Consider the following 22,343-nt stretch of genomic DNA (forward strand, 5'->3'; position numbering starts at 1 on the left):
AAATTGGTTATTGGTTAGAAGTTAGAACACAAAGCTCGATTGTGTGAATTGTCAGGGAAATTAAGATCAGCACTTTTGAGACAACGTACATACGAGTATGTACCTCTCTGGCATCAGGTAGTTCAAAAAGGAAATGATGCTTGCGTCATGGGTAAGGTACTTCTTCATCGGAAGAAATATTTTACATTTTTACATCTTATAAATTGTGTGAAATATTCTGAATCCAATAAATTCCAATAAAAATTATCTGACTAGGCATTCCACTGGTCTTAGTACACAAATCAAACCAAGACCACAAACCACGAGAAAATCAATTAATCAACACTCAGCAGGGAAATATGAAAAACATCGGTGTACGAGAAATGGACAGGAAAAATGCAATTAAAATCATGAAAATTAGGTACACACTTGTGATTTTTGCATAAAATCCCAAGTTCTTTATACAACTTGGTCCATCATAACTATACCTACACGCGTAACACTGGAAAAAGACCATGGTCAAATTTTTGCACATTGATAAGGGTAATTCAAGTGACAATATGCACTTGTGATTTTTGCATAAAATCCCAAGTTCTTTGTACAACTTGGTCGGCTTGGAAAAAAAAATACCCATTAAATTTGCAACACAAGAAAACTTTATTCATTTCAAGAATATGTGCTCTTAGCCTTAGCCATCCATGCTTAGCGAAAGAACGTTGTAAGCACCAGTTTCCAATGGATCCCTGAAATTAAGCTACGTTGATCGTGTATGGTATCAGGATGGGTAATCGCATGTTGCTCACTTTTCGCGGCCCAACTCAAAAAAAACAACAACAATATATACAATCGAAATAAAAGTTCCGTACGCATGAACTGGAAGACATGATTTGCGATTTCACAGAAAACAGAGTCACATGATAGGTGAGGTTAATCTGAGGAGTAGCTTGTAACTCAGCGAAGAGTAAAACCCCCATCACAAAAACCCTCAGCATTTAGCAGTGGTAGACGTTAAACCCCATAGAGGAAGAACCATTGGCCCCTGGTATGACCAGCTAATTTGTCAAAAACAACATGCTGGTTTGCCCCATCATAACTATACCTACACGCGTAACACTGGAAAAAGACCATGGTCAAATTTTTGCACATTGATAAGGGTAATTCAAGTGACAATAATACCTATGATGATGATAATGATGATGAATGATGTCAAAGAGAGGAAGAGCCAGAACAAGGAAAACTTGGACCTCGAACTATAGAAAAAAAAGATGATATTTTGAACTTTGGATGTCAAACTGGTTCCAAGATGAGCAAGATTGGAAGCATCTGGGGCGCATGTTAGGGTGTGCGATTGACGAAATGGATCAATCCAAATCAAATCGAAACTTTTTACAGCCCCTTGTGAAACTGACTGATACACTCACTCATACTAATTACTAGAGCCCTAAAATATACACATGATGAAAATCTGATGACCTGAGGCTGGATTTCTACCAGTTAGTGCTGCTCTTCAAACGTTCTGAAGAGATTAAGTGCACCGCGCATTCTTCATTCTCTTCAACATACGTTTGTTGTGGAGGATCTAAAACCAATTCCCATACAGTAGGTACATGCACAGTAGATGATCGAACAGCATCGACAGCAGTACTAATACACTGTCGGAAAAATATTTACTCTTATACCTACCTGAAAGGCAATATACCCATCTGACAATGTTGAGGGTGTTGACTCCCTAACACTATACTTCAAAAACTTATAAAACCTAATATATAATATAACCTAGTGGTTTCAGTGCGAATGGCCTCCCTCCATAGTTTTAAAAGGCTTAGGGGGGAAAGAAAGGAAATTTGCAATCAACAAGGAAGTAAACCATTATGTAAAGATTTCTAGGGTTTCTAGAACTTCCCATTCCTGCCGCGGCATTTCTTCCCTATATTTAGTTTATTTTCCTCTTTATGTATTCTATCTAATACAGCATCCGCCGAGTTAAAACATACGTTGAAAGAACTATTGACAGGTTTTTTACTTTCAGTGCCAAGTTCTATTCCACCCGACACAATACACCAAAAGGTCATACGAAATGATCTAGTTTTCCCACAGGAAACCCCCGTGTTTCCCTAAAGTTCCTGAGCCGCCAATTCATACTCATCGGCTCATCCTCATCATAAAAAAATTGAAATAAAATTTCTGTAATATTATTCTCCAATTTGAACAGTTTGATCAGCTTGGACAATGTGGCTTTGGTTGGAGAAAGAGTGGGGATAAAATTTACCTTTTATTTATCTTAATACTTGATGTCTACAGTTCATTCAGTGTTGTGTAGTAGTGATCTCAACTTTAATCTAAGGTGGTGTTTTTGGAACAATGAAGTTTCAGGTAAATTGAAAAAAGAAAAAATGTATTTTAAATTTTAAAACATTTTATGAAAAAAATACATCGATCGGAATAAATTTTGAACACAAATAATGAGAAATCTTATGAGAGATTTGAACACACATCAGGGCGAAATGAGACTTCAAAATCCATTTCTTAATGAGCATTTTTCGAACAATTTTTCACAGACTTTGCTATTTGTCAAGCAGCCTTTTTTAGGGACTTTTACAACTTTTTTGATTCAACATTCCAACTTTTCTAAGCATTTTTAAAAGACTACAATAGAGTACAACAATCAATTTTCCGAAAATGTTATACTTTCCAAATTCGTAGCTTTCAAAGTCTTTTTCATGTAGAGTTCATTTCCAAGACCCCAATTTACGGAGCCCGTTTTAAAATCTTTTGCTAATTCTGTGCCCTGAATTCCAAATGCTGGAGACTAAATGTATTTTAAATTTTAAAACATTTTATGAAAAAAATACATCGATCGGAATAAATTTTGAACACAAATAATGAGAAATCTTATGAGAGATTTGAACACACATCAGGGCGAAATGAGACTTCAAAATCCATTTCTTAATGAGCATTTTTCGAACAATTTTTCACAGACTTTGCTATTTGTCAAGCAGCCTTTTTTAGGGACTTTTACAACTTTTTTGATTCAACATTCCAACTTTTCTAAGCATTTTTAAAAGACTACAATAGAGTACAACAATCAATTTTCCGAAAATGTTATACTTTCCAAATTCGTAGCTTTCAAAGTCTTTTTCATGTAGAGTTCATTTCCAAGACCCCAATTTACGGAGCCCGTTTTAAAATCTTTTGCTAATTCTGTGCCCTGAATTCCAAATGCTGGAGACTAATTCGTGCTGTGTGTTTTCAAATCTTTTATCTTTTGGATTTGATGTCTTCTTTGAGCCTTTTCATCCAGTTCGATTTTTTTTTCATAGTGTTTCTTTCGATGTTTTTACTAATCTACTTTTAAATTCCTTTATGTAGCCTCTGTCTAACCCTATTTGTACAGTATTTGTTTTGATTTTGCTTTTGAATTGCTTTACGAATCAGTGATTTCGTTCATATTTGTGACAATATAATTTCACAGTGTTCTTTGTGCTGGTCTATTATTTGATTACTTATAATTTTCCTTACAACACCCGCAGGACTACGGTCACTTTTTTGTTTGTTCAAACTTTTTAGGAATGAACTCTTAATTGGTAGTAACTCGTAACCAGTTTTGGAGTATTTAAATTATATACATTGTTTAAACTAACAATCTTGTGACCGTGTTCCTTATGACTTGTTGACGTGTGTTACAAAACATGAAATATTAACAACTTTTCAACACAACAGAACTCTAGTGCAAATTATTCTCACAATTATGAACATACAATGCCAGTAATAGTCAGGTTTACAAATGTATTGGACTACTATTGTTATCAAACACTAATTAAAACATCAACTACTCACGTATTTAGATCACTATCTTATATCTTCAGAAAACCTATTGGAACGTAGAAAAAACTGCTTTCCTAAATACAAAATTACCTAAACAAGTTACTACTACACTTTCAACACAAGATTGTGGTACAAAATGTCAAAAATAGAACAAATTTCGACGTTTTTCCCTATGTGCTCACGTATTTAGATCACTATCATCTTATATCTTCAGAAAACCTATTGGAACGTAGAAAAAACTGCGTTCCTAAATACAAAATCACCTAAACAAGTTACTACTACACTTTCAACACAAGATTGTGGTACAAAATGTCAAAAATAGAACAAATTTCGACGTTTTTCCCTATGTAGAATGTACGATAGGTATATGTAAACATTTCAAAAGCGTCTACAGACCTTATATAAAGTCGATATGGTACTTAAAAAAAGTCGATATGGTTAAATTTGCACTAAAGTGGGGGCGAATTCTTAACAGTTCAATAGGTACCCAATGGGCCTGAAGGGATGACACTTAAAATTGTGCCATTTGCAAAAATTCAATCAATTTCGGTGCACTGCCTCGATAGTATTCACCTCTTCATCTAGTCGATCGACGGAGTCGACAACGTGTGGACACAGCTTAAGAACTTAATATTGATTGATTTGGACTCGCAATTTGAATAACTGGAGTTAGAGACTCAGTAGCTCACCCTGTATGACCAAATTGAGTACCTACCAACTCAAGAATCCCCAAATACCCTTGGTTCGACAAATAGTTGGCTTTTTGGTTGATTTGAGAAGATTCAAATTGATGTCAGTTGTTACCAAAAGACCGAGTGAGGCTTTCACCTTACGAGACGAAACGAAAGAGAACATCTTCAGAGTTTGATACCCCCTGTATAAGGAATTCTGATAATGATATTAACACCCTGTATTCTTCGTGTTATCAGGTGATATTGTTATTGACATTTTAAACTTATAAGTTTTGTTGAAAATTAAAGTACCTGACCGTCCCTCAAATGAAATTCAATTTGGATTTAACCCGATAACACCTCTATCGTTATGTAACCCATTCTATGGGCTTTGTGGCTCATAAGTTTCGTGTTATCAGGTGATATTGTTATTGACATTTTAAACTTATGAGTTTTGTTGAAAATTAAAGTACCTGAGCGTCCCTCAAATGAAATTCAATTTGGATTTAACCCGATAACACCTCTATCGTTATGTAACCCATTCTATGGGCTTTGTGGCTCATAAGTTTTGCTGTGACATAGGTTATGAGCTTATTAGTGATGTAAGTTTGCGATTGGGATCAAGAGTCTGAGAATTTCCATTATAGGGACTCGAAAATGTCTTTGGAATTTCTCTCTGCACACTTAGAGTGTACCTAATTGGCGAATTTTGTCTCGATTTTGGAATCAAACTGGTCTCTTTGTTGGGCCATCCACTCACCATCAGGTAGACCTGACAGGTACACCTGATCAGATCTGCCTGTCCGTCCTTTCTCATACCTTATGAACATTATACTCATTATAGGGACTCGAAAATGTCTTTGGAATTTCTCTTTGCACACTTAGAGTGTAGTGTACCTAATTGGCGAATTTTGTCTCGATTTTGGAATCAAACTGGTCTCTTCGTTAGGCCATCCACTCACCATCAGGTAGACCTGACAGGTACACCTGATCAGATCTGCCTGTCCGTCCTTTCTCATACCTTATGAACAAACACACTATCACGTAGACCTGACAGGTCTTCCTGATAGTGAGTGGCTGGCCTTATGGACAGCAAAGCGCATAAAGCATCGAGCAGGTAGAGGAAATCGACGATAGAGAGAAACGACGACTGCAAACCGCATCCGCAAAGAGCTGAGAGCAAAAATGCTCTATGCTCTTTGCTCTCCACTCCACCCTGTTTTTAGCCTAAGGAAGCTTGGAGTGGTTAGGAAGTATTCAAAACGTCCACAATGTCTTAACCGCTTAACCCCAATTAGCCTATTAACTTCCACTCAAGAGCTTTTAGGGACCCTACAGGCAATAACCATTGTTTACTGTCATTTGTCAACAATAAAGAGTATTACAAATTGACTTTTGTGTGTAAAATGTAAAATTATAATAATTCAGGTAAACAAATTTTAAAGATACAAAATATAACGTTCGTATAGCTATTAGCTAATAGTACCTATAGTCCTATACTTTCTTCATTAAAAACATCTATTATCTACTCGTATTATAGCTATCCTGTACAAATTTGTTTTCTATCTTAAACTGTTCCAAGTACCCAGCAATAGCTATAATAATTTACCTCAGCTCAGCATAATAATTCCGGTAAACAAATTTTAAAGATACAAAATATAACGTTCGTATAGCTATTAGCTAATAGTAGGTACCTACCTACCTATACATTTTTTATATATAAAAAAAAACTATTATCTACTCGTATTATACTTAGCTATCCTGTACAAATTTGTTTTCTATCTTAAACTGTTCCAAGTACCCAGCAATAGCTATAATAATTTACCTCAGCTCAGTTTATCGGGTGTCAACTAAATGGTGGCATTAATTCTCACAACAATACGGCACAATTGCTCTCAATAAATGACAATGGGTCAACAACTAGAACCTCCTTTACAAAGCTCTATAACCTTAATATTCATACAGAATTACAGAATCTAGTGACGTGGGGTCACATTTTCAAAAGGGGAAGCTATAAACCCCATATACCTACCCGAGGTGGTCACAACGTGGCTTCAGAATATTGTAGACCAAAATTTTCAAAAATTCGCCTGTGGCGACAAGGCTCGCCCCGAATATTGTGGCTCCCGAAGGTAAGGTTAGTGGCCAACACTGCCATATACGAGTACATTTTCTCCAGAACCATTGTTTCTTAACAATCCAGAGATGTTTTTGTAAACAATTCAGCAACTTTTCTACTCTCTCGCTTTATTTCTGAAACATTTTTCTTGGCTTCTAGTATGTACTACGTACTTAACAAGATTCGTAGATTCGCAAAAGCTTAACCCACCTTTTAGGACTGTTTGCCCCTACATCTAAGCCTCAGAGTGGGCTTTTTGTGTACGATGTAATAGGTTTAATCCTGGAAGTTGCTCAACATTTGAAACATTTCGCAACTGTTGGGAAACAAATGTTTCTGATGGGTTCAAGACTTTAGAATCCACGTTTAACAATCATATACTATCTCCCGTAGGTGGTAAATAGGTGGAGGGATGAAAAAAACTGAAGAGATTAATGAGAAGAATCCATGTTTAACAATAAACTGAAGAGTGGGCCTGTGGTGGTTCCCTGGGGTGACACGACACTGACGTCACCAGTAACTCATTTGCAGACCCACTGACTAGTGACCTAGCTCGTAAAGTGAACTTATTTGCTAATGAATATATCTCATTGATCGGCGTTTTACATCCGGGTTTTGTGTGTTCCAGTTCCGGCCAAGATAAAAATGTCAAAGGCCGGGTGTAAATCAAAGTATCTCATTGATCGGCGTTTTACATCCGGGTTTTGTGTGTTCCAGTTCCGGCCAAGATAAAAATGTCAAAGGCCGGGTGTAAATCAAAGTGGAAAACATACAGTGTAGTCTACATAAACACAAGGGTTTGAGCTTCTTCTGAGCCGTTAGTTAGAATTTTATAAAAGCCTTTAGAAAGGTTTGACTGGCCGTCGATCTTGGAAGGATCATTCCCCGGACTCGGGCTGTTCTGTCGGAATAGTTACATATATACTATTTGTGAAAATTTGATTTTAAATTTTTTATTAACCCTTACTACATAGGATCAACATCCTGTTGAACTCAGGGGAAGTTACTTTACAACCAACTGTAATTAAACTCACATGAAGGTGTACATGTTTGCTTAATCTTTCAGTGACAGAGGTTTTACCCTTCATTCGGCGACAAGCGACCCGCCTTCTCGCATTAACCTCACACATCCCCGTCACAACTAAGACGACGATTGATGAACAAAGGTTAGCATCCTGTTGAACTCAGGGGAAGTTACTTTACAACCAACTGTAATTAAACTCACATGAAGGTGTAGATGTTTGCTTAATCTTTCAGTGATAGAGGTTTTACACTTCATTCGGCGACAAGCGACCCGCCTTCTCGCATTAACCTCACACATCCCCGTCACAACTAAGACGACGATTGATGAACAAAGGTTAAGAGCACCCTGTATAAAAAGAATATTTAATAAAGGCCAATTGGGAGGCTGCTACAGTCGTGAGCTTTTCATGACCGAATATGTTTCATTATCACACCAGAAACCTCAGCTTGTATCTGAGAAAAACCTTTCAATATGGTTCAGTTTTTAAAACATTCAATTCTATTCTACATTTCTGTTCTATTATAATAATAATTACTTTATTATAATCTCTTACTTTTCATGCTGATTGCACCAAGGGCTGAGGTTTTCGAGAAATAGATAGGTAGACTCATTATAAATGCATTTGAGTGGAAGTATGGCTGTGGAAAACATGCAAACTATTCCATAAGAACCGAAGATTTATAGTTAATAGATCATATCTGTGGGATATGGGGATATAGGATTATACGAGTGTTAGCAAGGTTGTTCAGAAAAGTTCAAAAAGTAGAATAGACTCATTCATATAACAACCGAGTTTGAAAGTCATTGGAAGAACTAATAATAACATTGACTAGAATGACTAGATGTTGGTTACAATACAATTAATTAACGAAAAAACACGATAATATGTTGAGAGGAGCTAAATCTTTGCTATTGAGATTATGATAAGATCCAATTCATAGATAACAATTGATTTATTCAAAAAGGTTAGGCAACTCATTCATATAACAACCGAGTTTGAAAGTCAATGGAAGAACTAATAATAGAATGACTAGATGTTGGTTACAATACAATTAATTAACGAAAAAACACGATAATAATTATGTTGAGAGGAGCTAAATCTTTGCTATTGAGATTATGATAAGATCCAATTCATAGATAACAATTGATTTATTCAAAAAGGCCCTGCCCATAGGAAAAAATATTAAAGGAAAATGCCTGCTTTCAAGTTAAAATTAAGAGAAGGTTGAAAGAATTCAGAGGTCTCAAATAAATCCATTTAAAACCATAGTTCTAATTCCAACGAATTAGAAGGTACTAATTATAAGGGAACACATAAAAAGATAAAATTATTTACATATTTACACTTCAAGTAACAAGGCCATGTGCAAAAAGGATAATATAAAGGAAGGAATTTGAACTTAATCTTACAAATGGCCTTGAATTTCATGACAAAAGTGGCATTCGAACCACAGTCCCGTCGGTCGTGAATCCAATAGCAACTGCACTTCTGGGACTACCTATTAACCTATATAATCTTATCAAGAAAACTGTAATAGCCTTGTTTATTGTGCTTGAATAGGACTAGGAAAGTAAAAATCCATTTGCCCCAACAGTCCATACAGGGTCTTATAGGTTTACTGGGTTCAGGAATACAAAGGGTGCTCCAAACTTAGAGGGCTCATGAAAATGCAGAGTATGTATCAATAATTTAATTATAAAAGAGAGTCAAAACCGATGGCCGGCCAAAATCTGATTTAGCCATAAATCACATTAGGGTTTCACAAAGTTCATAAATTCGATCAGTGCCATAAGTTTCGTCATAAAATGTCATAAGGAGTCATAAAAGAACCATTTGGACCGGCATATAACATCGGGTTTCAGAACTTGTAATACCTGTAACACATACTTCTAATAGTACACCAGATAAGTAACATATAGATACTCACCTGGTGTACTTAGTCCGATACCTTGAAGTTTTGACCGTACATATTATTGTGATTCAAGTGTACGGCTTAGTAGGTCTATTAAGCTGTGTCCACACGCCGGCCGTCGACTGAAACCGTCCACATTGCCTCGACAACATAGATTCACCTCCTCGATCGACGGGCGTTGACTATGTGTGGACTGTGAACACAGCTTTAGGGTGTAACAATGGACTTATGTTCGAGAGGGTCCCCAAAAATGTGGCCGCTGAGATGCGTTGAAAATTTGCCGCATTATGGCGCGACGCGCAGATCTGTACGCACATTTAAATCTGAACTATTATGTAGTTCAGATCTTTTCGTGATCCTTTGCACGTTTGCATGATCAGAGGATATGCCAGACATTTCAGTATCCAATGTGCCGGACTAACTAGTTCAACTTGTATAGCATATTTCAAAAGCTTCTATCCCATTGAGTATTGAGACACGCTGTTATTGCCAGCTCGGGGCTGAAATTTATCGCTCATATCATAAAGCCATTACACCATTACATAACACTATTAGATTCTTAATCCGGCCATTGTGCCCATAGTTCTGATTCCAACGAATTGGAAGGTACTAATTATAAGGGAACACATAAAAAGATAATATTATTTACATATTTACACTTCAAGTAACAAGGCCATGTGCAAAAAGGATAATATAAAGGAAGGAATTTGAACTTAATCTTACAAATGGCCTTCTGAAATTCATGACAAAAGTGGCATTCGAACCCCGGTCCCGTCGGTTGTGAATCCAATAGCGACTGCACTTCTGTGACTATAATATAATCTTATCAAGAAAACTGTAACAGCCTTGTTTATTTTGCTTGAATAGGACTAACATTACTTTCCTCACCTACTTATCCTTTCCCTTATTATAGGATAAGGAAAGTAAAAATCCATTTGCCCCAACAGTTCATACAGGGTCTTATAGGTTTACTGGGTTCAGGAATACAAAGGGTGCTCCAAACTTAGAGGGCTCATGAAAATGCAGAGTATGTATCAATAATTTAATTATAAAAGAGAGTCAAAACCGATGGCCGGCCAAAATCTGATTTAGCCATAAATCACATTTTATGATATTGTAGAATGTAGACCAACAAAACAATGGGTTCGGCGAATTATTAGATAACAAGTCATTAATTCCAAAAGAAACGATAACTTTGAGCCGAGGATTAAAAATCCCCATAAGTAACCAAGTGTGTACATAACATGCAATAAAAGAGGTACATAAACAATACAACAGAAGAATGAGGTTACAATTTGGCCGGCAAAACATTTCGATCTTATTCATTTTAGAACTATTTAGAATTTAGATCTATCCATTTAGAATTTCAGAACCATACAATGATAATTAGGCCTTTCATTTCTGAATACATATATAAATCTAAAAAGAATGCATTTGTGCTCTTTATTATGGGTACCTACAGTACCTATAGTTTTAATTGCACTGCCTTGATGTGTGTATATATCTGTATATTGACACAAAACACAATTGCAAACTCTTTGCTTTGCACAACAGATTGCAAACACTAAACTTTGTTGTCTAGTTACAGATTCGGGTTTCAGAACTTGTAATACCTGTAACACATACTTCTAATAGTACACCAGATAAGTAACATATAGATACTCACCTGGTGTACTTAGTCCGATACCTTGAAGTTTTGACCGTACATATTATTGTGATTCAAGTGTACGGCTTAGTAGGTCTATTAAGCTGTGTCCACACGCCGGCCGTCGACTGAAACCGTCCACATTGCCTCGACAACATAGATTCACCTCCTCGATCGACGGGCGTTGACTATGTGTGGACTGTGAACACAGCTTTAGGGTGTAACAATGGACTTATGTTCGAGAGGGTCCCCAAAAATGTGGCCGCTGAGATGCGTTGAAAATTTGCCGCATTATGGCGCGACGCGCAGATCTGTACGCACATTTAAATCTGAACTATTATGTAGTTCAGATCTTTTCGTGATCCTTTGCACGTTTGCATGATCAGAGGATATGCCAGACATTTCAGTATCCAATGTGCCGGACTAACTAGTTCAACTTGTATAGCATATTTCAAAAGCTTCTATCCCATTGAGTATTGAGACACGCTGTTATTGCCAGCTCGGGGCTGAAATTTATCGCTCATATCATAAAGCCATTACAAGTGACAATAATACCTATGATGATGATAATGATGATGAATGATGTCAAAGAGAGGAAGAGCCAGAACAAGGAAAACTTGGACCTCGAACTATAGAAAAAAAAGATGATATTTTGAACTTTGGATGTCAAACTGGTTCCAAGATGAGCAAGATTGGAAGCATCTGGGGCGCATGTTAGGGTGTGCGATTGACGAAATGGATCAATCCAAATCAAATCGAAACTTTTTACAGCCCCTTGTGAAACTGACTGATACACTCACTCATACTAATTACTAGAGCCCTAAAATATACACATGATGAAAATCTGATGACCTGAGGCTGGATTTCTACCAGTTAGTGCTGCTCTTCAAACGTTCTGAAGAGATTAAGTGCACCGCGCATTCTTCATTCTCTTCAACATACGTTTGTTGTGGAGGATCTAAAACCAATTCCCATACAGTAGGTACATGCACAGTAGATGATCGAACAGCATCGACAGCAGTACTAATACACTGTCGGAAAAATATTTACTCTTATACCTACCTGAAAGGCAATATACCCATCTGACAATGTTGAGGGTGTTGACTCCCTAACACTATACTTCAAAAACTTATAAAACCTAATATATAATATAACCTAGTGGTTTCAGTGCGAATGGCCTCCCTCCATAGTTTTAAAAGGCTTAGGGGGGAAAGAAAGGAAATTTGCAATCAACAAGGAAGTAAACCATTATGTAAAGATTTCTAGGGTTTCTAGAACTTCCCATTCCTGCCGCGGCATTTCTTCCCTATATTTAGTTTATTTTCCTCTTTATGTATTCTATCTAATACAGCATCCGCCGAGTTAAAACATACGTTGAAAGACATACTAATTACTAGAGCCCTAAAATATACACATGATAAAAATCTGATGACCTGAGGCTGGATTTCTACCAGTTAGTGCTGCTCTTCAAACGTTCTGAAGAGATTAAGTGCACCGCGCATTCTTCATTCTCTTCAACATACGTTTGTTGTGGAGGATCTAAAATCAATTCCCATACAGTAGGTACATGCACAGTAAATGACCGAACAGCATCGACAGCAATACACTGTCGGAAAAATATTTGCGCTTATACCTACCTACCTGAAAGGCAATATACCCATCTGACACTGTTGAGGGTGTTGACTCCCTAACTCTATATACTTCAAAAACTTATACAACCTAATATAACCTTGGGGTTTCAGTGCGAATGGCCTACCTCCATAGTTTTAAAAGCCTAAAGAAAAAAAAAAAAAAGGAAATCATTCTTCATACTCTTCAACATACGTTTGTCAATTCCCATACAGTAGGTACATGCACAGTAGATGACCGAACAGCATCGACAGCAGTACTAATACACTGTCGGAAAAATATTTGCTCTTATACCTACCTGAAAGGCAATATACCCATCTGACAATGTTGAGGGTGTTGACTCCCTCACACAACTCACACTATACTTCAAAAACTTATACCTACAACCTAATATAACCTAGGGGTTTCAGTGCGAATGGCCTCCCTCCATAGTTTTAAAAGCCTAAAGGAAAAAAAAAGGAAATTTGCAATCAACAAGGAAGTAAACCATTATGTAAAGATTTCTAGGGTTTCTAGAACTTCCCATTCCTGCCGTGGCATTTCTTCCCTATATTTAGTTTATTTTCCTCTTTATGTATTCTATCTAATACAGCATCCGCCGAGTTAAAACATACGTTGAAAGAACTATTGACAGGTTTTTTACTTTCAGTGCCAAGTTCTATTCCACCCGACACAATACACCAAAAGGTCATACGAAATGATCTAGTTTTCCCACAGGAAACCCCCGTGCACTTTCAGTGCCAAGTTCTATTCCACCCGACACAATACACCAAAAGGTCATACGAAATGATCTAGTTTTCCCACAGGAAACCCCCGTGTTTCCCTAAAGTTCCTGAGCCGCCAATTCATACTCATCGGCTCATCCTCATCATAAAAAAATTGAAATAAAATTTCTGTAATATTATTCTCCAATTTGAACAGTTTGATCAGCTTGGACAATGTGGCTTTGGTTGGAGAAAGAGTGGGGATAAAATTTACCTTTTATTTATCTTAATACTTGATGTCTACAGTTCATTCAGTGTTGTGTAGTAGTGATCTCAACTTTAATCTAAGGTGGTGTTTTTGGAACAATGAAGTTTCAGGTAAATTGAAAAAAGAAAAAATGTATTTTAAATTTTAAAACATTTTATGAAAAAAATACATCGATCGGAATAAATTTTGAACACAAATAATGAGAAATCTTATTGTTGGTTTTTTGGAGGATGTTCATGTTCAGATCAATATCATTGAGAACATTACCCATCTCATGTTGATTTCTCCTCAGTCGACAAATCAGTCTTTAGAATCAATTTCTAAAACTTTACACGAGGAGGTCCAGTTACCAAACAGTTTTCGTTTTTGTCAGTAAACTCAACAAACGTTGGACTTGAGTTCGGATAATGCACCAAACTCCCGCGATATGACATACTTTCAACTTCCACTTTTAAAACCAGCTGAAAAAGACCAGGAATATTCTTGAGTCCTCGCTTCCGGAATCAAAACAAAAAAATTAATGACTAGCTCTCCTGGCAATCTCATTGAACAAAAATTCCTTCTTGAACATTGTTCCCAAACGCCTTTGTCGCGAACAAATTGGTCCGATAATCTCAAAGCTCAAGAACAACCATCGTGATTTACAATCGGTCACACCAACCCTCATAACAATGGAGATAAGACATCAGGAGAGACACTTTGACGGGAGCATATAAACCAAAGTCCGTCTCAACCTAGAAGATGTCCTTCAATTTGTTGAGCAATAAAGAGTTCAAAGGTTAGTGAGTATTGTTCTAAAAATAGTGCAAACATATAAACCTTTCAAAGCACACAAGTTCTTTCAAAAGGAAGAATAGATATTCTTGACATTTTCAAAGAACCAAATAACTTTTTTTTATTGATTTCATATTTATTTTTTCCAAGATAATATTTATTGAAACAAAGATAGATTCTAGAATCTAGATCTAACTTGGTAAATGCCTGATAACAGCTTTGACAAGGTTTGAAGGTTATCATCTTCTTCAGTCTTCGCTATAAATTCAGACAATCTTTTCGTGTCAAAATGAAAGAGACAAGATTGATTCACGTTATTCTTTCTCGGTTCTGGTGTTCTCCCTTAGACGCACTTCTGAGTTTCACGCGATTTTTTCCGGATATCCTATAGGCAATGTAATTGAAATGAGAGTGTTCCTCCTACACACGACCTCGAATTAAAAGTTATAATTGTCAACAGTTTAGTTAGACTGAATCAGAGTGAAAATATTAGGACTGGCTCTGATTGGAAATCAGGACCAGGCTACTGGCTCTTTCAAGCCGATCGTAGTCAACTCGAATATTACCACAATCTCCAGATGCTAAAAAAAAGAGCCCTTAATGTGTCCACACATGGTCGACCAGCCGTCGATCGATATCGACTGAACCGTCCACACTGCCTTGACAACATAGATTCAGATCGTCTATCATTCTCTCTCTCTCTCTCTCTCTCTCTCTCTCTCTTTCTCCTCTCTCGCGTTGCTCACTATTTTGCTTTCTTTCTCGATCTTTTTTCTTCTCTCTCTATTTCTTTCGACTTTCCAGTCAGTTTGAACTATCTTTCTCTCTCTCTCTCTCTCTCTCTCTCTCCTTTTCCTCCTTGCTCTCTCCCCTATTGCTATTGCTTCTAAACTTCCAGTCTGTTTCTCCCTCCCTCCCTTTTCGTCGTTTATCTCTCCTTCAATTTCAATCTTTCCCTCTCTCTCTCTCTCTCTTCAATCTATCTCCTTTTTCACCTGTCACTCTTACTCTCTGTCCCTTTTCATTTGTCTAAATTGATACCCATTTATTTTTTTCTTTCTCTCCCTTCCTTCTCTCTTTCTCTTTCTCTCTCTCTCTCTCTCTCTCTCTCTCTCTCTCTCTCTATCTATCGCACTCTCTCTCCCTCTCTCCCATGCATTTACCTACAAGGCGGCACAAGACATAAAAAGACACAGATTATGTAATTCTGTATCTTACTGTTCAGCTTGATAATCCAATTATTTCAAATTAAAATACTCGAACGAAAGTAAAAATGTATGTACAGTGGATATTTACAGAATCTCAATGGTATATCTCAACACACAGAACACATGCACAAAAAATGATTACTGGTAATTTAGAACAATAGCTTGTAGAGAGAATTTATTCACTCAGAGAAATGGCACCGAGGGAGCCAAAAAAAAAAAATCACCATAAGGATTCTCATCCAATAACTTAAAATACGAAGCAAAAATGTTATAGAGTACCTAGCAAAAATGTTATATTTGAGAGGAATTATTCTATCAAATTGTCACCATAAGGATTGTCATCCAATAACTTAAAATACGAAGCAAAAATGTTATAGAGTACCTAGCAAAAATGTTATATTTGAGAGGAATTATTCTATCAAATTGCGTCCACCAAGCTAAACACGTACCAATTTTGTAAGTTGAAAGTTTTGTGCATGGGTCCCGCAGTGGAAATCACAAAAATACGAAATATGTATATTTACTTACAAAGACATAAAGAAACTCTTCAATCGAAAATATATTACAACATACGCCGAAATTCGTAAAATGGGTCCAAAGTTTGAAACCTTGCCTGCACGAAGTCGTACGCATAGAATGATACAAAGTAATACCTAATAGTAAATCGGTATAGTCATTAAACCTCATGTGGCTAGAGTGACAAAAATTAAAAAAAAAAAGGACAATAAAATAAAATGGACAGATAAAATCAATGAGCGGTATGGTTTAGTTTCTTTTTTTTATTCTCTCTCCTTCTCTCAAAAAAATAAGTTCAACAATAATTTTCATTTCCAAGAAATGCATTTATTTCCGGGAAAAAATTCCTGGTTCCACAATGAAAAGAAAAGTAAACCATATCTCTCACGAGGGCGAACAGTTAGAGACTGACAAACAAGAACTCTCGTACAGAACATTTTGCTGGTGAAATCACTTACTATCTTCGGTAAGAGGTAAGTAGGGTGTGGCAAAACCATAAAGAGGAAGAGTGGTTCCCTAACTTCCAGGGGGGCACGCCACTGCAAAGTTGAGAGTTGAAGTGGGAGTACAACAGTCATCATTTGTCAATCCAAAACTCCTGACGATTTTTAGTGAATTTGTTTCTTATTGAATAAGTGCATCTCTACGTAGAAAATTCCCTTTCGGAAGAAGTAAGTTAAAAGCTCTTCTAAAATAAAAAGGACAATAAAATAAAATGGACAGATAAAATCAATGAGCGGTATGGTTTAGTTTCCTTTTTTTATTCTCTCTCCTTCTCTCAAAAAAATAAGTTCAAGAATAATTTTCATTTCCAAGAAATGCATTTATTTCCGGGAAAAAATTCCTGGTTCCACAATGAAAAGTAAAGTAAACCATATCTCTCACGAGGGCGAACAGTTAGAGACTGACAAACAAGAACTCTCGTACAGAATATTTTGCTGGTGATACAGGTAGAATAATCACCAAATCACTTACTATCTTCGGTAAGAGGTAAGTAGGGTGTGGCAAAACCATAAAGAGGAAGAGTGGTTCCCTAACTTCCAGGGGGGCACTCCACTGCAAAGTTGAGAGTTGAAGTGGGAGTGCAACAGAGTCATCATTTGTCAATCCAAAACTCCGGACGATTTTTAGTGAATTTGTTTCTTATTGAATAAGTGCATCTCTACGTAGAAAATTCCCTTTCGGAAGAAGTAAGTTAAAAGCTCTTCTAGAGTTTAAAGGGTTTCCAGAATAAATAATAATGCTTTGTTTTGGTTTTATAAAAAACAAGTCTAACAAACTTCAGGACAATGCAACAAAGTTAAAAAAACTTACGATTCTGTCGGGAATTGAACCCGGGACCTCCAGTGTGCAAGCCTAGTGTGATACTAAATCGACCACGGAAGTTGCTCCATTGATTCACATAAAGTTTGAATATGGATAAGGGCCTTAACATTAATGTTAGCTATTATGAAACCAACTTTAGGTAGCCCCATCGATAATGAAACTTACGATTCTGCCGGGAGTTGAACCCGGGACCTCCAGTGTGCAAGCCTAGTGTGATACTAAATCGACCACGGAGGTTGCTCCATTGGTTCACATAAAGTTTGAATATGGATAAGGGCCTTAACATTAATGTTAGCTATTATGAAACCAACTTTAGGTAGCCCCATCGATAATGAAACTTTTCCTACCAATCTAGATGGCAACAGAAGTTTGATAAACTTACCTATTTTTAAAACGTACCAAAGCACTCAAATGAAATAAATATTTTACTATTTCACGATTAAAATTTAATATTTAATATTCATTTCATTGAAAAGTTTGCTACACCAGAGTTTGAAAAGGTTCATAACAATACACATAAATCGTTTAGTTGCTTGTATTTACTTGCTAGCACACTCTTGTGGATTATTTAGTCATAAGCTCCTTTTTGCATTTTTTTTTATGACACAAATAAAGTGAATAGAAAAACCAAAGAAAACAAATAAAATATTTTTTTTTTTTAATTTGCATAAAAAAACACGACTTTTGTCTGTGGACCTGCAATGTAAATATTGAAATAAAAAGACCTATGTTTAATGTTTATGTATATTTTAAATATATTTTTTACAATAATTACTTAATTTAAAAAAGTATTTACACAAAATAAAAACCTAAAATATGTATGTATTTTTTCTTTATTTCTATAAGAATTCAATTGAGTGGATGAGTGAGGGATGGTCTGAATAATATCAATGACATTGTTTTTCATACCATAAGATGTTAATTAGATGAAACCTAAACATTTTGTAGATGAATATAAACTTGACTCTGTAGTTGGGAGGGGGGAAATAGCCTAGATGTATTCAGTAGGTTTAATATTTTAAGAAAAAAAAAAAAAAAAAAAAAAAAAAAAAAAAGGAGTTCAGCTTGATGCCACTGAAAAACACCGACCCCATCTGAACACAAGAAAAGGCAAAGTAGAAAAAGTGGAGTCAACTGCTGTAAGACATCATTTATTATTCAACCAATGAAATTCAAAATTCTTCATTTGAACAGGTAGATAACTAGATACCTAATAAAATCTGAAAATTTGGTTGAATAATCTTTGTACCTAGATCTTTTGTTAGGGCCCATGCCTGTTGTGAGGGTGAACAGATTCTCTTGTATCTTGAAAATATACCTATTACCTATTCATTAAATTAAAACAAAATATGTCCTATATCCCTCAGTGCAAATGTTATCTTCACCACATTTCTACAGTATCAATTATGAATGTATAAGTACTCCTGCAAAAAATTCCGCAGCAAAAAGGGAATTGTAATTTTGACTTAATTTCCTTTCCAATGTAAATAGATAAAAGGGACATTATTTTTAGATAGAAAAACTTTGACCCTTTAACTGTAGTAAAAGAACATTAATTAAAACTTGAAGGAGTAAAAATATCAAAGGAAACTTGTGCAGAAGTCACATCCGTGGAATATTGCTACCAAAGGAACTGGCACAGACAAGCAGTGACCAGTGTTATTATAGGGTTAGGTTAAATACCAAAAGGAGCTTTTCTTTTCCACGGACGTGACTTCTGCATAATTACCCAATGATATAGTGGATGTCAACAAGGAACCTATACCCAAGGATCCACTAGCATTACCAGCGCTAGGGGCAGCAGGGATGTATCCCACCAAGAAATGGCTTACAGAACTCAAACGCAAGGGCATCAAACCAGAAGCTGGTAAACACTACAAGGCTCTGAGACCATTGAGTAACATTGGATATAGGCGAGATTCTACTAGACGCAGGACAGAGGAAATACGACGTGTTACAGGACCTAGTACTAAGAGCTTAAGACGGGATGGAGAACTTGCTAAGAAGAAGATATTGGATTCAAAAACAAGAACAAACACGGCAGCTACAGTGAGGAATCTAACGACAAGACAGTTCAAATCTAGAAGACGATCTCCCCTCAGCAGTGATAGTAGCAGTAGTAGTTCTGAGTGAAATGATGATGACAGAGGGAAATTATAATGATATCATGACAGCAATGTCAAGAGTAATAGGTGAAATGAGAAATACATTTGTAATACACATAAAACCCATTAGACAGGGAACTGAACTGTTGTACTCTGTCATGGCATAGTCAGACAAATCCGCTTGAGCTAAGAGCGTTACATACTTTATTACTGTTACTGCATCCAAATATTGACTCTTTTCTACTAGTGTGGATATGGGTCATTAACTCATTATGCAATCATGTTAGAATCTCACGTTATGTCCGCTACTCATTCCCATAGCACACCTACATTCCAGATCCTACTACTAAGGAGGATACACCCTATATCTTACGGTTTAGGAGAGAACTTCTCTCTCTCTCTCTCGTTTCACTTTCTGTTTATCTGTCTCCCTTCCTTTCATCCTCTTATGTTCAATCCTTGTCTATCTTGATTTTTTTAGAGGGAGAAATATTCCATAAAAATAAAATTTAATAAAACTTGTAAATTACTACAAAATAATATAAAAATCTCCGTCGACATTTCCTTATTAACCCTGATGGTACCTGTCTGACACATACATGGTGGTCATTGGTGGAGGTTTCGAAATTCTTGCCCTTTTCCCAACATTTTAACTATATCTCAAGTCATATCCGCGGTATCTCAAGTCATAAAAAAATCCGTTCCATGATCCATTCACTCCAATAAAGCATCTCAAATGACATTTGAAGAATGATTTTATTAATCTGTCCAGAGTCCAGAATAGCAACTGAACAGGTTAAATCTGTCCTGACTTGAGCTTTGAATTGTTTGTTTTGAATTATAAATGCTGAAATTAAAACTTTCTTTTGTTCTTTCAATTTATTTATTGTTTTCTTAGGACACCAAACGTAAGTATTTGTTATCGGTTTCACCATAATTTTACCAAATTTAAGTCGAATTAGCTAGGTAGACAAAGGAGTTAAAAACAGAGCAATAAACTCCAAGAGAGATATTTTCAGAGACATTAAAAGAAAACGTTTGGTACTCCTCCATAGGTTCGCATAAGAATATTTATAATCAGAATATTATACCTACATTCATATTAGATTTTATTAGAAACATTAGGTAGGTATTGAATATTATTATTGAGTTCTCAAGTGATGCTAAACAAATCAAGGATAAAGATGGAAATATGGAAAAAGGCGGAGGAAGATGAGAGAAAGAGATCATAGTCCTGACTTGAGCTTTGAATTATTTGTTTTGAATTATAAATGCTGAAATTAAAACTTTAACTTTCTTTTGTTCTTTCAATTTATTTAATATTTTCTTAGGACTCCAAACGTAAGTATTTGTTATCGGTTTCACCATAATTTTACCAAATTTAAGTCGAATTAGCTAGGTAGGCAAGATTTAATCCTAACAATAGACGGACAGATTGACAAGGAGTTAAAAACAGATCAATAAAGTCCAAGTGAGAAATTTTCAGAGACATTAAAAGGAAACATGACTCTCACATCACCTCTAGGTTCGCATAAGAATATTAATTTATAGGTAATCAGAATATTATGAACCTACAACCTACATTCATATTAGATTTATTAGAAACATTAGGTAGGTATTGAATATTATTACCTATTGAGTTCTCAAGTGATGCTAAACAAATCAAGGATAAAGATGGAAATATGGAAAAAGGCGGAGGAAGATGAGAGAAAGAGATCATAATGAAAAAGTATAAAAGTAAAAGCAATGTAAAGAAAAGGTAGGAAGAAGTTTTATTGCAAAACAAACGTGAATAGAGGGAGAAATATTCCATAAAAATAAAATTTAATAAAACTTGTAAATTACTACAAAATAATATAAAAATCTCCGTCGACATTTCCATAGAGGTCGTGGCGACGTAGAGAAATCGTGATGGGTCTGACAAACGAAGGTCACGGGTTCAATGCCCTTGTCAAACGAAACAATTTGCATTTTTTTTTAGGTCTGGTATAGAGGGAACTGTAGCTGCTATAAGGTCTTATCGTGCTGCGAAGAGAAGGGCGATAGGATAGGAGAAAGCCAGTTGTTCTGACAACGAACCTTATCCGTTCAGAATGAAATCAGCCCGGGGAATCGAACCCGCAACCTAGCGCTTACAAGGTAGACGGGCCACCCTCCACGCTAACTCGGCTGGCAAGCTGGCACAATTTGAAATCAATTCCAATCCTATTTGTTAACCCACTAGCAATAAGTACTCGTAATTTTCATTAGTCATGAGTCATAACTCATGAGTTCATGAGTCATAACTCATGAGTTTATGAGGAATTCACCATCAAACTTATCACTTAGATTGATTGGTTCCAAAGGAACGAAAAAGAATCACCAAAAGGGGACAACTTTCTTGAAAATAGTTTCAGAAGTTAGCGTGAAAAGACCTTCTGTGGGTCTGTCTTCAATTCCGTTATTAGAAAGTTCTTCGATTGCTTAGTTGGAAATCTGTTCGCTTTGTCTAAGTTAAGATCGTCTTTTACTATCTTGTTACAATGTTGACATTATTGTGTCTAAATGCATGTTCTATATCAGGGGTTCCCAATAAGCCTTGGCTGGCGGACCACTTCCGAAAATCAGGATCACTTCGCGGACCACCCCACCCCCCCC

The 22,343-nt window shown here is 36.2% G+C and overlaps 2 protein-coding genes across 2 annotated transcripts in view; one reads left to right on the plus strand and one right to left on the minus strand.

Annotated features, from left to right (window-relative positions):
* Positions 1 to 22,343, minus strand: part of LOC103508843 (angiotensin-converting enzyme-like) — a 186,541-nt gene that overhangs the window by 41,961 nt on the left and 122,237 nt on the right. The gene's annotated exons all lie outside the window — the stretch shown is intronic.
* Positions 13,740 to 22,343, plus strand: part of LOC108252384 (skin secretory protein xP2-like) — a 70,964-nt gene continuing 62,360 nt past the window's right edge. The window contains exon 1 of the mRNA XM_017444028.2: positions 13,740 to 13,887. Coding sequence (XP_017299517.1) covers positions 13,876 to 13,887 — 12 coding nt within the window. The 5' untranslated portion in view covers positions 13,740 to 13,875. The remainder of the gene's footprint in view (positions 13,888 to 22,343) is intronic.

The sequence above is a fragment of the Diaphorina citri genome, unplaced genomic scaffold (assembly GCF_000475195.1).
Source record: "Diaphorina citri unplaced genomic scaffold, Diaci psyllid genome assembly version 1.1 scaffold21, whole genome shotgun sequence".
Lineage (NCBI taxonomy): Eukaryota > Metazoa > Arthropoda > Insecta > Hemiptera > Psyllidae > Diaphorina > Diaphorina citri.